At 29.7% G+C, this 18,606-nt stretch overlaps 1 protein-coding gene across 1 annotated transcript in view; it reads left to right on the plus strand.

Annotated features, from left to right (window-relative positions):
* LOC107442456 (calcitonin gene-related peptide type 1 receptor) overlaps nucleotides 1–4,354 on the plus strand; it is a 143,060-nt gene extending 138,706 nt beyond the window's left edge. The window contains exon 14 of the mRNA XM_043039004.2: nucleotides 3,948–4,354. Within this exon, the coding sequence (XP_042894938.2) occupies nucleotides 3,948–4,184 (237 nt within the window). The 3' untranslated portion in view covers nucleotides 4,185–4,354. The remainder of the gene's footprint in view (nucleotides 1–3,947) is intronic.
* Nucleotides 4,355–18,606: the final 14,252 nt, after the last annotated feature.

Genomic DNA, 18,606 nt, shown 5'->3' on the forward strand with positions numbered 1-18,606 from the left:
TTTATATATATATATATACTTATTAATGGGAAAAACAAAAAACAAAATATTTCATAGGATACAACAACCGTGCCTCTAGGTTCAACTTGCATCGTCTCCCCTTATAATCTATAAAAAAATTAAAGCTTAATACATATCAGTGTAAAAAAATTTTTTTTAACATTTTATCGAATGTGTGCGTTTAGCACCAATAACTATTATCAAAAACACGCGTCTTTGTTCTAATTAATATAATCTTCCGAATCAAAAAATTTAAACATTCACTTTTTATTATTTGTGTATTAAAAAGGAATGAAATGAAATTCGATACATTAAAAAAAATTTTGAAGCAAAATGCAACAATGAAATTGTAGCAAAAAAGATAGTTGCTTTTTCATCGCAGATTTCAATAGTTTATATATTTAAAAATGTTAATTTCGCTTACAGTTTTTCTTTAATAAAACACAATTTTCTCAGCTTTAACGCGCTCTTATTTATTTTAAAATAATTATTCTTCAATTTCAATTTCTACTGAACTCTTTCAAGTATTTTAAGTCATACAATAAAGTTTGAAAGACCACAAAGGATTTCTTTTAAATAGACTTCGGCTAATCTCAAGAATGGCATAAGTATGAGATGCATTTCTTAAAATCATTTCTGCGCAAGTGTAACCAATACTGTCTAATCTCATCAAAATATTAAAACATCTTCATTTAAAGTCAAGAGCAAATGGTTTACCGTTTTTTCCTTATCATTCTAAATATACACTATAAAAAAAATCCGAAAAAATTACGGTAAAAAATATTGGAATACTTTTTATCGTTAAATTTTATGGAAAAAAAATCTGATACACCGTAATTTTAAGTAATATTTGCTTAATCAACAACATTTGCTGAACTATAATTCAACAAATATTACCGTAAAAAAATACGATATAAAATTTTGCGGTAAGAAGTACTGCATCCCGAGTACTGTTACTTCTTACTATAATTTTTCCAGATTTTATTTTTTTTAATTTTTTTTTTAAAAATTTAGAAGAAGAACTCTTTGTAAGACTTTTACGAAAAATGCTTTTTAGCGAATACGAGTCAATTTATATAAATGTTATGACGTTTACTGCAATTATTTATGATTGTTAGGTTTTGTCCATATTTATTCGTAACCCATTATGAATATATCAAATTTTGATTACGAAAATTGAGCAAAATGTAAGCATCAAGAAAAACCTTAAGCAAAATGTAATGAGTAAAATGTAAGTATCAAGAAAAACCGTAGTTTTCTGAAAATGGAGAGGTGTTAGGTTTGTGAATTAATTTCTTGGTATTAGAAAAGTTGTTTCAATGCTATATTGTTGTTTTCATAAAAGTATGCGATAATCGAGAATTGTTTGAAGATTTTATTGATTTGTAGTAGTAGTTTATTGATAGTAGTATTTTATTTATCTTCGAGGTGGGCAAGTTTCGCCAACTTGGCGATTTTCAAAATTTATATCGAAACTATTACAGCTTTATATCTGTAATAATTTTATATATACTATTTAAATCAAAATTGTATATCAGTTTTAAGGATGTTTACTTTTGTTCAATAATCTATAAACTGATGACTCAATCATTTCATATTTTTAAATTTATGTCTGTGAAACAAAAAAAATACTTGTTCATCAAAATTAAATTAACAATAGCGATAGTTATTATTGCTCATAAAATATGCCTTCGCTATATTGTTTAAAATTAAATTGATAGTCAGGCTCAATAGAAAGTATCAATTTTTCTAATTCAGTAATTTTTTTTTTACTTAAACAAATACTTTTTACATCATTACTAAGCTTACGCAAACACAACGTCATAAAGAAAAGGGATGATTTTTTCAAGCACTGATAGATTATACATGTATTTTAAAATAAAAACTTTACTTTCAAAATGCTTTTTAAAAAATTCTAGTAGAATAAAACTACAAATTATGAAAAGTTTAGTAACAAATGCAATTTAAATAAAATGAAGATGCAATCTATTTACAATTATTTCAAAATTCAAACCGGGATAATCTTCGTGCCATAAACAAAAAAATTAAGCGAACTTTTTAAATAGAAATTTGCTGTATAAACAAAACTGTTAAAGGAATAAGCACGCTTTTTAAAATATAAAACAGTTGAATATATTCATTTTGAAACTTATCTGAATCTAGTAGTTTAGAATTGCTAAATTTTGAAACTAAAATTGTGAACTAGTAATATTAATTTCCAAACTAGTACACAGTAGATGAAATTATAATATAATCCGCTAATTTTCTACTAAAATGTATCTTCCCCTACCGTAATGTAAGCGACTACTAATTGGACTACTAATTTAGAATTTAAAACTACATTTCAGAATTGAAATCAGTAAGTTTGCTACGGATACCAGCTTTCCTCGGCATATTATTTACGTTCTAGAAAGCTCATTATTATCTGCCGAGACTTAATTATGTCTTAAAATGTGAAAATTAGCATAATAGAAAGTTAATTAAAATTTCTTTGTCTGAAGTTTTTGAAATAAGATCTAAAAGCCTACAATATAAACATTTTTAATTATAAAAGCAAACTTAATTTCCACATCCAGTTAAGAAAATTGTCAGCTTTTAATAAATTTTTCATTTATAAAAGTAGATGTCATTCTAATAAATATATTTTTCATAATTTATTAAATAATGACTAACAAAAGTTTGATTTTATTACACATTTTACAAATTTTATAAAAACGTAATACGATGGAATTTAATATCAGTAAAAAATAATTATTTAAAAGTAAAACAATGACCATGAATCAGAAAAACTTGTATTTAGTTTTATTAGATTTATTTCTTTCAAAAATCAATATAGAATCATGCTGATACACAATTTTTTATTTCTTTTAAAACAGTTATACTTTCGATTTATGGCACGATTATGTACTTTCGGCTTCTAATTTCTTATATCTGGACGATTGCGCAGTTAGTTTTAAATCTATTAATTGTACGGTTAGTTATTATTGCATAAATTTAAAATTCTGAGAAACTTGTTGGAAATTGAAACAAAGGTGCTTAATATAAATAAAAAAGATTGAAATACTTAAAAGTTCTTATTCAATTGTGGATTCAAGTAACTCACATAATAAAACAACCACTTGGATTCAAAAAGAGAATTTCATAAGTGTAAAATATAAGAGATGTTCTGCACCAGATACTGTTTACGTTGCAGAAAACTGCAGAATTGCTACAACTCTGTCTAGTATTTATTTTTGGACGACAAAATCAGGTAGCTCAATTATCTAATTTTTTAGAAATTATTTGGGTGAAATAAAAACATTACTTTTTGCTAAAATATCTGAATCAGTAGTAAGATTTTGATCTGAAATGTTGCTTTTGCTAACATCTCAACCCACTGTCCAAATATGATATTTTTGTATGCGCAGTATCTATCGACATTGTTATAAATTTCGCAGCATGTTGAACCATATCGTACTGATTATCAACAATTTTAATACGATACCAACTTGAATCATATCAACGAGCAAATTAATGCCTTTTAAAATTAACTACACACTGTGGTTAAATGGTACAGTTCGGCACCTTTTTATTGTTATTGCGATTTTGCATGGTATTACAGAACAATGTTGAACCAATCTTTCTGAGAATTGAATTGAATTGAATGTAGGGTTTAATGGCACAAAGTCCGCAAAAGGACATTGCGCCAGCCAATTTTTCTGAGAGTATGAGTTTTATATTTAGTGCAACATAGTTTGAGTTAGTAGATTCATGAGTTACTACATAATTATGTATTATTTTGATTACTTAAAAAAAATACTTTTCCAATTTTTTTAAAATAGTGCATGTTTTGTTCCACTTATGGTTAAACTTTATTAACTATACTGCGTATTTTATCTAACTAAAAACTAAATGACCACTGCTGAAAAGTAAAATATGTATCTTAAGCATTTGTAATGTTTTTACAGGTTTTGTACTTGTTGAAACGCTCTTACAAGCGGTACAAACTGAGTAGTAGCCTCCATGGACGAGGCCAATCCAGCATGATGATGCATCCGGTCTCCTGTACACAAATGACGTCATTGAACGAGAGTCAGGCCGCCGTACCCAAGCGTGGTTTGCATTGGCGAAACAGCAGAAACGGCGAAAGACCGAGAGAGGCCACTGCTTCTGAGAGCCTCGAAGATGACATTGTATCTGTGTAAAACCCCTGCATTTAAAGATCAATCTTCGAATATTGAAATAAGAATTCACATGTCAACATTTGTAAATATTTCTGTAGAACAATAGAAAAAAAACAATCGAAGCACTTTTGTATCAAATTTTATCGTCAACAATGTGTATCACTATGAGGTAATATCTAATCGAATAAAAATTATTTGAAACAAAAATTGAAATGTCATTATTTTTACTACATGCATAGGGCGTTAAATAAAAAAACGGACCATCCTGAATAACATTTGATGCAATGATCTGATCCTCACGTTCTAGGACTCAATCTTAATTTTTCAAGGGGGCAACCTCGAATATGCTAATTAATTAAGGCAGATGATGTTTTAAGTTGTGGTACGATATGTAAAAATGCAAGAAAGTCGAATATCTAAAATTCGTTTTTTTAAGAAATTATACGTCCGATTTCGCTCAAATTGTCATGCCACCGATTTCGTCATGTAAAATTACATACTTTAAAATGATGTAAAAAATAATATACCTTACAATTCTAAAGTTTTTAATATTTATTAAAATATATTTTTATACGTGGAATTATCTTTGAAAAAATGAATTTTATAATTGTATTAAAAAAAATGCTATCCTGGCCAAACATTGGGACAATATTTCCTAGATTGTGGCTACCTTCTGTATTTTGGGGGTCAGAAATCAGAATCTATCGAGAAAAAAAGACTTGCTTATTCAGGGAAAGTAGGTTTTTGTGTCTAATATCGTAACTTAATATATCGTCTGAGCTAATTAATTAGTATAATTGAGATAACCCTCTCAAGCCATTAAGATTGAGACCTGGAACGTAGAGATCCGATGATTAGATCTAAAGTAATTCAGGATGGTCCGTTTTAATTTTATTTTTGGTATAAAATTGTTCCCTTTGATGCTATATATTACATGAGCACAATGAAAAAAAATGGGAACTAACTTCCTAATAAATTTAGAATAAAACTTTAATTCTAAAAACTGCCATCCTGTGGTTTTAAACCTGCATTCAGGATCTTTACTAGGTTGATAAATTGTGCAATATTGCAATGAGCATTAAAATATATAGAGACAGTTCAAAACTTGCAATATATAAAAAAGATAGATAGATTTCTATTCATGGAATGGCTACACAGGGTACTTGCAAGAGATGTAAGATCTTTAACGAAACTACTATTTTATATCACGTTTTTACGAAATTCTTATTACAAAATGATAATAGTAGGATCCGAAATGATCGGTTAGGTGAGAGAGTGTTGGGATTTCAGTTTAATGACCTGCTGGATCACCAGACTTGCCATGTCTGAGCTTTTGTTGAAATCATTTAAAAATTTTGTTTTACTCGTAACCCAGTTGTTTCGATTGAAGACCTTATAACCGTCGTTGAAGAGCAGACTCAATTTTGGGTTCACGATTATCATTGGTTAACTTCGTAGTGTTGTCATTTTTAAACAAGTCCAGAAAAAACAAGGGAACTTCTAGATCAAGTATTGGAAGTAATTTACCTTCGTGGAGGACTTTTCAGTGAACTTAACCAGCATTTGCGTTACAAGGAGTGGAAAACCACAAAAACTCACTGTTAGCCTTATGGCAAGAGGACTCTAACCTACGATTCATCTCCCACTGAAGATAATTTACTGTGATCGGAGCGAGCCGGGTGTGGAATTCGAACCCGGTTCACCTCATTGGAAGGCGGACTCTCCCGAGCCACAGCTGCTCGCCCATAGAGAACCTTGTCGCTGGAATCTCTGTAGATGTAAGATTCGTCAGAAATCTAAAACATTAGGAATTTCGTGTCGCTACGAAGTGTTAATTTCATCCGATCGGAATTTAAGTAGCTTTGGGTAACATGTAGCTCTTGCCTAATATTAAACATACCATTAAAATCATTTATATTTCAATACTGTGTAGCAGTTACTGTTCATTTTCTTTTTTCGTTGTTCCTTAGTTAGGGCAAAATTTATTTCGGACCCTGCATTGCAATTTGGTTTAATTTCTTTTCCTGTGAGCCCTAATATATGCTTTCTATGAAGGAAAAACCCTTGATACTCAATGTTTATAACACTGTAATAACAGTTTCCAATATTGTTTTTAGATTGTTGAAATATAAATAGTCGAGAATTTTTTTGCGAAGCCCTGACTTTATTAAATAAAATTCATTGGCAACTGTGAATAAACTAACCGAAAAAATGACTTTACTCAATATATTAATTATTGGGAAAAATGTTTTTCAAAAAAAAAACTTAGCTTAAATAATTTCATATAAATAACCGAAAGAATAGATTATGAATTATTGACTTAATATAAATAAAACTGCATGCTTCAAAAATCATTATAGTTTTTTTTAAAAAAAGAAGTCCAACTATCTGTGTCCTTGATCCCACAACGGAACCCAGGGTTTCCACAAATTGAAAAGTTTGGGAACAGCTGCTTTATAACACTAAATTGTTAAATCGTTGTTTAGTTTAATCATGTTTTAATAACAAAAAATTATAATTTTTTCTCGTGTTTTTTTTTTTTTTTTTTTTTTTTTTTTTTTTTTTTTTTTTTTTTTTTTTTTTGTACCATGGAATTAATCTCAATTAGGTGCAAAAGCGAAAAACAGATATCGCATGCAGATATTTATGCATGTAGCATCCCAAATTTATTTTAAACTTATAAATGCCAAATGAAAATCCTAAGTGCAAGGGTGTCACGCGTGCTTAAAAAAGTGAAAATTGTTAAAGCTTAATTCATTTTTAATTATTTAATTTATTTAATTACATTAAATTATTATTACTATTATTTAATTATTTGAAATTAGACAATTTACTGTATCATTAGGATAATCATTCTTTATTTCGAAATGTCTTTTTCGTAAAGGAATGCATACTGAAGAGAACCTTTACAATTTATTCCATTCAGCAGTTCTTATTGTATTTATAATTGTTGTATATATATATATATATATATATATANAGGGGGGGGCAAGAAAAATAATAATAAAAGTAACAAGAAACTGGGGAAAAAATCCGAAAAAAGGAAAAAAAATTAATAAAAATCCAGAAAATAAAAGATATAATCTTTTCATCAGCTCACACGATTATATCAACAAAAAGGAGTGCTTTCTAATATTGTATCAATAGCCAAAGCAAAATATATCAATAGAATAGTGTGAGAAGCACTCAAAAAAAACTTTTACAAAAGAATTATAACAAATAAAATAGAACACAATAAGTAAAAATATCACGTAAAAGCAGAAAATAAAATATAAAGAAAAATAGAATAAAACATGAAATGAAATCTATAAAGCGAGCAGCGAATTCAAATGAACTTACATGAACAGGAAATTTTTCAGGAATGATTTAAAATATTTTCGAAACAAGATTGCCAGATTGCAAAATATGAAACAAAAAGCTCAAATTGAGGTAAAAGCGTAAATGGAGGGATTTTGTATTAAAGTGCGTTTTCACTGCAGTACTGAAGTGTGTTTGATTTGTTAGTTACCAAGGATGGGCCCGAAAATGGATGTGCGCAAGGTAATATTATACTGGATAATTTAAAGAAGTTGACAATTAATAATTTTTGAAAATTAACATTTATTTAAGAAAAAAATAGGAAATAGATAATAGAACGAAACATGCATTGCCTGTTTTGCCCATAATTTCAATCTCGGATTTGCCCGAAATGGATTTGCACATGGTAGAAATTATATAAATTAACAAAGAAATTTGTTTAGTTAATTTATTTACAATAATATACAATTAACTCAATGATTTTATCTAGAATTTAGTTACTTTAGTTGGGTAACCATTGTTTTTTTTAATCAAATTTTGAAGGAGTTTATCTATTTATTTTTTGGCTAAATGAGCATTACAACATATTCTTTTAATTCTATTCATTTCATAAAAAGTGGTATTTAAATAGATGTTCCTAGAAACATTAGAATTCCAAGTAATTAGTCAATTTATATTAAAATTAAAATCATTTCTTTCATCAAAGCAGATATTTTCTTCTTTTATAATACCCAAATCCAAAAAAATTAAAATTAATATTATCATCATGATTACGAAGCAAGATTAATTCATCGGGGTAAGTATTATTTAATAAAATAGTACAATCTTGAAAATTAAAGATAATTAAATTATCAATAAATCTAAAAACAAATTTAATATTAAAAGTATAATTTTTTTCATAATAATGCAAAAATAAGCTAGCTAAGAGAGATGAATAATTAGATCCTAGCGGTATTCCATCAGTTTGAAGAAAAACATCCTTTCCATTGTAAAGATAACTATTAAAAAGACAAAAATTAATTAGAATTACCCAATAATCAAAATCGTAATGAAGGATACATTTGAAATCATAGTAATAATTCAAAAGTACATCTTTTAGTTTAGAAAGGGGAAATTCGTGTTATATATATATTTAATACTAAAAAAATATGTTAAAAAAGTTTTTATCGCAAGCATTATCTCTTTCAATTTGTTTAGAATTAGCCACCACTTTTTACAGTTTTTGGCATACGCTGGATCCCTGTAGTGTCGCTACTCAATACATTCCAAGAAAGTAAATTTTTATTATGATTACTACTTCATTTCATTTTATCACACTTTCATAAAATACATGCAATGTTTTAAAAAAATGAGAGAATATTTGCAGTTGTTAAATAACCTAAATGCAGAAGGTAACCTAAATGCCTAAGAGAAAGGAAAATGCAAAATAACTTGCATTGATTATTTTATGTATTCACCGAACAAAATAACATAATGAACTACGTGATCTGAAATACCATGCCAAAGAACTGCATTTTTAACTAGCGCTGATTACACATAAAATTTTCTACAATAAGTGTATACATGCGCATTAGAAATTCACCAGTTCTTTCGATCCATGTTTTAAATAAATAACTTTTTTAACTCTTCAGGGCACTTTTTGTACTCCTTAATTTTTTATCTTTACTGAAGTAAACATTTCCCGGGATTATACTAATACTCTATACTACAATATAGATTTGAAACATACATGTTATCTAGTATGTATTAAAAGTTTTTTTCAAAAAATTATATTGCAATTTTGTCTTTTTATGGGATGTAGTTTACTTCTTAGTGTTTTATTTATTACAAGTACATTTGAATAAAAGCAACGAAATATAAAAATTAACTTGTACTTTGAAAATGTATCACAAAATTTGCATTTATGGTCTTTCAAATTACGTAAGCACCTGACGGATACAGGGTGATAGTGATTTCTTACTTTTGCTGACAAAAGGGGAGGAGTACGTACAACACTTAATTAAGGTGTGGGGAGGATGTTATCGACTATGTCAACCTTCATCTATGAAAGGGTACTCCATAGACTCGAGTTAGCTTGTCTTATATACTAGTGATTTGGAATTATATTTCTTGTAGGGGTAGACACAGTACAGTACTCCCCCACCAGAAGTATATCTGTGATAGAATTCGATGGACGGATACCCCTAGTTGATTCATAGCTGTTTTAAGAGAAGCCGGGAGAGCTGTATCAAGATTACCGGAATTTGAGAGCTGTATTAAGTTCACTGTCGCGGCCACTCTTGTGTTGCCATTAGTAGTCAGGTGTATGCAGGTAAACGTTGTGTATGATCGAGACTGAATAGCAACAGCGTGAGGAGGGGGATTATGCTGCAGTCACGAGTTGCAAGTCAACTTTTCAATGTGGACCATGCATCGAAGTAGACGTATACAAATCAAAGTGGAAGTTTCTCTCAAAGTAGGTGTGTTAACATCACGTCCGGGTCACCAATGTGGGGCGTATGTTATCGACTATGTCGACCTTCATCTATGAAAAGGTACCCCAACATAGACTCGAGTTAACGTGTCTTATATACTAGTGAATTGGAATTGTATTTTTGTAGTGGTAGATAAACTACATAAGGTACTAAAATCCCTCTTTTTTTATTTCTTTTAAATGTAAAACTAATGTAATAGAAAATTACACTTGCAAAAATTTCAAGTTTTGAATTAAAAACGGGGAAAAAAGAGTGTAAAAAGGTAATTTTCAGAGGGCAAGAGTTTTAACACAAAATATTCCTAAAGAATATTCTACTTAAAGTTTTCTAAAGTGAATGAAAGTGCAAATTTTGTGCTGCACCTTTTATTAGAATTTAGTTCTAAAATTAGATTACTGGAATAAAAGTCAAAGTTGAAGTAAAAAAACTAGGGGGTCTAGCGACTTTTTAAAAAAAGTGTGAACAGGGTTTGTGATTTGCGTATTTTAGCTGTCAAGACGGGATATTTAAAATTGCCAAAAACATGTTTACGTATTATTTGAATTTTTATGTTTAAGAAAAATGTTCAAAATCTGAAATATGCGTTTGAGGAAAAAGGATTTTGCTTAAAAGGTCAAAGTACAGTGCTCAAAATAAAAGACGGATCACTCAGTCATTCAAAATACGACTTTTTTAAAATTTCAGGAACTTTTAGTCCGATTTCACTCAAACTGTGTATTTTGCTACGTAAATTTGTATTCTTTAAAATACTGTAAGAAAATGCATAACTTACAATTCAAAGAGTTTTTGACTGTTAATTTTTGCATGAAATTATCTTTGGATAAACTAACTTTATAATTTTATGAAAAAAATTTATCGATTCGCTTAAGAAGTTCACGAGATATGTCAAAATACGCTCAAATTAAAATTAACATTAAGGAGTTAAACTTGTTAAACTTTAAAATGTTCCTCTGACTAAAATATAGGACCATGTTTCCCAGTTTGCTGTTACCTCCTGATGTCGAAAAAAAGGTATGTTTATACAGAGAAAGTGTGTTAATGTGTCTGATTTCGTAACTTTAAGTATTCTTTTGCACTAATTAATTGGCATATTTGAGGTATTGAACAATTCCTTTAGAACAATTTGTCATAGGTACGCCTAGTGTAATCGATGGTAACTTACGAAAATAATAGAAACTTATATTGCAAGATACCTCAAGCCTACGGTAACCATAGAAATTCGTATGTACATTTCTATGACAAGACATCATACGTATATAGTTACCATAGAAATTTGAATGGCATTCATATGGCAAGACACCAAAAACCTATGGGTCTGGGTGGTGGTCTGGGAACCATCCCTGAGAATGATCAGATGACATGCCATTGCAATTTTGATCCTCCGCAGAAGGGATGGCATCCCTGCTTTGGACGACCTCCGCGTGAAGTCGAGCACTTTACGGTAGAACAGTTTAATGAGAACCGATACCGCACACCCTCGGTCCCTTTGCAGGCTGATCAAAGTGGTCACTCACTCACTAACCGGCCGCTGTCAGTGATGCTTGACTTTGGTGTTCCACTGGAAATAAACTTATGGTGACCATAGAATTTGTGCATTATTAGATGGCGGGACACCAAAGCCTTATTGTACGATTAAAGGGAAACACTATAGGTATATGACAAACCAATGGAAACACACTATACGCATGCGTCATTCATATGGGAGAGTGTTCATGGTTGGTGAAGGAAGCAGACTTGTTTTACTGCAACTCCGACAATCCAGGTATAGTTCGCGTTAATTAAACTAATCCATCAAAAATAATTGTACTTTTCAATCACGTTCACACCCACCTTATAGAAATTTATATTTTTTTGAAATTATTTTCGGTTATTTCAACGAAAGAAATTTCCACTGTCGATAAGTCGACGGCAGGGCATTCGTGGGACGTCGATACCTTGACTGAGCAATATTCGGCCAAAAAGATTTGAAAGTTTGTTTGTTTTTTAAATTTATTTATTATTATTTTTTTTTATTTAATTTCTGTACTCATTCATTTTATTATTTCTTTTCTAGTATCTATCTAAATTGATTTTTAAACTTCTTGAAATTAATCAACACCCTACTAGTGTCGACAACGTTTTTCTAAATTTCTGAACTTAATCTATTCTATAAGCACCTTGATAATCTAGAATCAAATTAGCTCTCGCAGTTATAATAATGTTGTGTAAATTTTGCTAACAAGAAACGTTGGATTTTGTGACTTTCTACGATATTGTGTTCAATCTTTGATGTTGTGATTGATTTCGGATTAATGAACAGCAGACTATCAACAAATCTGTAAGTCCATTCCATTTTTTTTCATTATCCATATTTCCTTTATTATTTTCGAAATAGTTTAAGATTTAAATTATTCTGGCATTGTCCTGTTCATAAGCATTGTTTTTTTCTCATTTAATAACTTAATTTCTCTTATTATAATTATTCTTGTAGTATTATCATTGTGAAAAGTCCGGAAAGCTCTCTGTAATTCAATCACTCGATCTTGTCTATGCATAAATCTCGCTATGTTTAGTTTTATGATAAACTTCCATAGGACTGTGAAGAAATGTTGCTGTAGCCTATGGAAGAATTAAAGACTTCATAATTTTATGGCTAAAATTTGCTATACAAGAAAACTACCTAAAGGTATCCCAATGCGGTTTTACCTATGGTAAAATTTTACCAAATACTTTTCCTATATACCTATGACCAAAACTTAACATGCACTTATGGCAAAAAATTTGCGATGCACTTATGGCAAAAAACTTTATCCTATGGTATTTTTTATGGCAAAAGTATGGAAAATTTTTCTAAGGGTTATTATTAAGTCCTAAACCGTGAAAATCCGATCATTAGATCAAACGTTAATCAGAGTGGTCCGCTTTGTATTTTGCGCTCTGTACATAGTAAAAAGAAATTGGACATAGTTTGGAAGAGAAAAAAAATAGACATAAATCAAAATTCGCGTTAAAGGAATTAGAAGTAGCACAGAATTCGCCTTCTGAACCTTAAACGAACGATAAACCCAAAATATTTAAAATCTATGTTAATTTTGCAAAAGATGAAATACCAAATAAACACAAAAATTCGATGTGTGTGCTTTTTCATTTTTTACATACACTGCGGATAATCATAATTAACTAATTTCTTCTTTAAGAGTGTCATAGTTATAACAATAGTTTTAGAGATGTAATAAAAGCTGATGTCTATTTTCTTAATCACGCATTTTAGGCTATGCCTATTTTTTCAAACGTGCATTTTCCTGAACAAAACTCAATAAAAAGCTGAATAGATGAAGGGTATAAGTGACATTTTTAAGAAAAAATCCCGGTCAAGTCCTTATTTTTATCCTTATTAAGCGATCCTACTGAGATTTATCTTGTTAAATCTTTCAATTTCAAAGCGTGATCTAAGTCACTTGGGGTTTTTGGAGTATAAGAATGATTTCGGCGCATTTGGCAACAAATAGAGGCGACAAATAACCTTACAATTCCTGTCTTTCGGCAGCAAATTAAAACACCCAAAATAGCTAGACTTAGTGTTAATAGTGCAGTTTAAATAAGTTATGGGGATAATATATTTTGAGATTCCGCCAATTTCTAGCTGGCAACAAAGAAATTAAGGCACGGTCTGATTTCCCCTTCCTACTCTTTAGCTCATTTACTCAAATTCACTAAAATGCTTTTGAGATCGACTCATCTCTTCCATTTTATTTTATTTTATAACCGTCGTTGAACAGCCGACCCAATTTCATGGGTTTACGACTACTAATGTTCAACTCCGTATCCTTGTAATTTTGAACCAATCCAGAAGACAAGGAAACTCCTGGATCAGTACCCCCAGAGGTATTGATTTGTTATGGGAACATAGAGGACTTTGAGACTCGACAGATTTAACGTGCATCAGTCACCATTTACTACACGGGGAGTCTTCGGCCGGCGAGGATCGAAACCACGACCTCTAGGACATGGGCCCAGCACCCTACCGACCAGGCTATCCCGGCCTCATCTCTTCCATTGTCTTAACCGTACATTTTGAACTTCCAATGCCCATCTGGGTTGACCTTTCGTCAATTCAGGTGTATTAAGGTATATCTGTTGACCGCTCTTTCAGGGGTACCTTATTAGGTGGGTCAACCATGCTCCCACAGTAGGGACAGATAATACAGAGAAAGGAGAATCATCCATGCCTTGTCCAGGATTCGAACCCAGAACCTTTCTGATACAAGTTCCCTAACCCTACCAAATGGGTCGGCATGCACTTTGAACTAAAACAATTTTTTTAAGCACGCATTTTGAGCAATGTAAGTTATCTTCAACGGGAATTTTGAGTAATGTCTATTATCTTAAACGGGAATTTTGAACTATTACCAATTTTTTAAACAAACATTTTGAGCTATGTTCGTTTTCTTAAACGAGCATTTTAAACTATTTCCATTAGCTTAAACGGGCAATTTGAGCTTTGTCCATTATCTTAAAATGGCATTTTAGGCTATGTCAAAAAACTTAAAGGGGCATTTTTAGCTATGCCCAGCTTAAAAAATTACCAATGTAATCTTTACTTATAAACATTTATACTTATACTTAAATCTTTACTTAAAACATAAACATTTGCATATTTAGCCTGCAGGTTACCGAATTTTATATATATATAAATTTTTTTTGCAGTGTAATCAAAACAAATTGCATAAAGTCCAATTTTTATAAATTTATAAGCATAATTAGCCCTCTAAAATCCAATTAAAAAGATAAATATTTAATTACTATTTTAGAGTAAGAGATATTTCAATCTCACCTATTTCAATGAACCTACAAAGCTGTCAATTCTGAAGGGAGTACAAAGTAATTGGGAAGAACTTATTTACTTCCTAGATGTAATCAATCACTCCTTTTTTGAAAGAGGAAAGCAGTCAGCATGTGGAGAATATAAGTGCCACAATTTTTTTTCACCCTTTTTTTATTAATATTTTTTAAAAATTTAATGTTGGTTATAAATCACAAAAGTGACAGGAGAATTTTTTTCATTTTAAACATGCTTTTAATTTTTATTTTATTAAAACAATTATAACTGCGAAATTTATCTTAGAAACTTTTATCGTTTAAGTCTTAAAAACAAGATTATTTTCATTAATTTTCACAAAAAGTTAAACAGAAAATAGAGCTTATGTTAAATTTTAATGATAAAACTATTTAAGCTTTGCAACTATTTGATCGAATCAACAAATTTTTCACGCAATTTTTAAAGCCTATTTATCCTAAGATGAAAAGGGGAAACAATTTTTCTGTTTTCTGTTTCATGATATTTTTGAATAGATTTTAAATAATTTCGCGTTGCTGGTCTGCAATATTCTTTAAAATCCTTACGAGTGAATACTAAATGTCCCAACTTCTCTTCTACACATGGAATGGTAGGAAAAAGATGACAATAAATATCAATTTATGATGCGAAACGTTAAGGTCTTATGTTTTTTGTCTTAGAGTTATTTTTAAAACATCAGGTAAGTGTACATGTACCTATATGAACTTGTGCATTCTTTACATACTTGTAAATTCAGACAAAAAATATAAACTAAACTAAAATTATAATTTTGATAAAATCTATACCTTTCCGAACGAAACTAATTTCAAATTTGAAATACCAGCATCCGATTTAGGTAAGATCATGTTCTAGCATAAATGGAACAAAAAATTTGTTCTCAAATAAATTTCTATATGAAGTATATTTTCCTAAATATTTTTTATTATATAATTTACAATTCATGGAGAAAAAAAATAATAATCAGACATGCAAATTTTTAAACCAGTTTAATTTATGTAGTTCTCAGTGATAAAATCGGTCGAACAAAATTTAGTCTAGGAAAAACAAAATCTAAAAAATCGGTGTGAAATAAATATTAAAAAGTATGGCTAAAGTATTAGTTGGTTGTTTAGAACTCATTGGTACTAGAGTCAGAAATAGCAATACTGCTCCAATCAAAGTTATAAAAGAACAATCGAAGGACAAAGGATTAAAAAGTATGAAAGATTATGAAATATAATAACAAACTACAAAAAAAATGACATTAAGATGCCCAAATTTGAAATTTTCTATTGCCTAAACTATTAAAAAAAAAGCAAATTTTTTTAATATTTTAACTTTTTTGAAACAATTAATTCTCTCGTTACGTAAAATATCTGTCCGCTCTAATTTATTTACTTGTTTAAAGTTAAGCCTCCGAACTACTAAAATATAGTTTTAATACTTGAAAATCCGATCATTTGATCAAAATTTGTAAAGGTTTTTTGCTTTTTTAACTCACTGTATATCAGAAAGCTACATGAAGTTTGGAATATTATATAGTTTAGTTATTTTACTTAAATTTGCCCACAGAAAAATCTTAATAAAAAAGAATTTTTTTTTAACAAGGAAAGCGCAAAAAATCTAAAAACATATTATAAACGGACAGTTTTATTGAAAATAAACAAATTTTTTAATATTGAAACGTGATATCTTTAGTTGTAAATATGGGCTGTTGTAGCCTAGTCTTTAGAACATCGGTCTTCGGCACAGAGGGGGGGTTGATCCTCAAAGTTGCTAAGACCCTCCGAGTACATGGGTTGTTCCTTAATCACAAATTCTGTGGTCGGTCGCTGAGTACAGGGATCTAGAGAAAAGTGACTTCCCCTTCAAATCTATGTCAAAATTGAGGAAGTGGTGTAACGAGTGAATGGTGCTGCCCTCTATCTGAGGATTCTGAGGTAAGTCGCACATTCACTCTAGTGGTGCTTTCTTGTCATTTTGGTAAGGCTTGACTTATTTCATAAGGCCAATATGTGGCTAGCTTGACTTATCCAAGTGTTATTAGAAACCACAACAGCATTTAAAAGTATCAAAAGAAAAAATCAATGTTTTAAAATGTATCTTAAAATATTTGTGTACTTTTTGTACGACACAAAAAGCCAAAAAAATTGTAATTAGACATTTATTTTTAAAAATGTTTAGAAAATGTATCCCGTATATAAATGTACATTGAATAATGTTTATAAATACTCATAATGTATTTAAATGTATATTAGTTTATGTATAAAAATGTGCATAATGTATTCAAATGTATAAATGCATATTGAATAATGGAATTTAAATTTTAGACGGATTCCAACTACGCACTAAAACATAAAACAATTTAATTATGTTTATTTTTTATTATTTATTTTTACAAAGGATACTTTTAAACCATTAAAGACTCTAATACGACGTTTGTTTTCTGAAATTTCTAATTTTTTTTTCTTTGCAAATTTGCACAATGTGTCTCTTACAGTTTATGTCAAATGTAGAGATTATCTATACTTCTTGAAATCTTTTAAATTGCTTGTGGCGATCTTTTGAGATACAATTTGTAAATTGAAGTGAGTTATGTATAAAAACGTTATTGTTTGTAAAGCATAAAATATTTCGATAATATTTAAAGCCATGCTTAGTAAATAAAGTCAAACATGTTTACTATAAGTGACAACAATTTTCAATAACGGATGACAAGAAATATTTTTCCTTAAGCAGAATTATTTATGAAATCCATTTTGAAGCTGAATTTTTCGCTAAAAGTTATTTTTCAAATAGCTTAAAGTTATATATTATTTATATTATATTCGGGTGATAGATAGACTCCAAAATTTATGTAAGAAATTACTCTAAAAGTAATGGGTACTTTTCAAAATGGTTTGTTTATACTAGATTGAAATGTATTGCAATACATTTTGAAACTATATACTTATTATATTACTTTATCTTTGAATGCTCCGTGTTTATTTTTATAATATAATATTTGCAGTATAATTATTTACCTCAGTAAATATAGTGATCATAATCATTACCCTAGTCAAAAATAATGTCAGTTTTTTTCAAAAACCTGTTTAATTGCCAGAAAATTGCTTGTTTAATTGTTGAAATTTGAATGTACTTTTAATAATCCATTCTGTTTTTTCACGAATCATACTCAGAGATGTTTCCTTGACTGTCGCCAATAGCTCTTTGTGTAACCCTAGTGCGAAGAAAATAAAAGTACTGTGACTACTACTTCTGTTTCCTTGTGTAGCCAAACAGGATAATCACATGAAAATGCAAGAATCAGCGGAATAATGTCAGGGCAAGGATTTTTTTTCCTGCAAAGCATTGTAGTTTTTGAAGAACAGTAAATCAATCTCGGTGAAACTAGATTTTGATCAAATTGAGCAGTAAGCCAGCAAATGTCATGGATGATAATCTATATATATAAAAGTGAATGTGTGTCTGTCTGTCCTCTATAGACTCCTAAACCAACCGACAGAAAGCTATGAAACTTGGCATACAGATAGTTCTAAGCACGAGGAAGGTTTCTGTCGACATTAGAACATTCTGCGACAAGCCGTTCCAGCGATATCAGTGAAAGTCGAAATGGAATTTTCTGATTGGTTAAAAGCTAGCCATTGTTTTAAATTTTGCTATAAACGATTCAATTTTCAAATATCTTGAAGATAACAACAGTGATATTTTCTATCTTATAACTCTATTCATTTAGAAAAGTAAATTAAAGTAAATTGCATATACTTTAATTTTTAATAATCGCGTTTCTTTATGTCAGGTGAGCACAAGCAAGTAAAATCAACGAGAATAGATTTCTTAATTGTTGGTCGTATCA

The sequence above is a fragment of the Parasteatoda tepidariorum genome, chromosome 8, assembly GCF_043381705.1.
Source record: "Parasteatoda tepidariorum isolate YZ-2023 chromosome 8, CAS_Ptep_4.0, whole genome shotgun sequence".
NCBI lineage: Eukaryota > Metazoa > Arthropoda > Arachnida > Araneae > Theridiidae > Parasteatoda > Parasteatoda tepidariorum.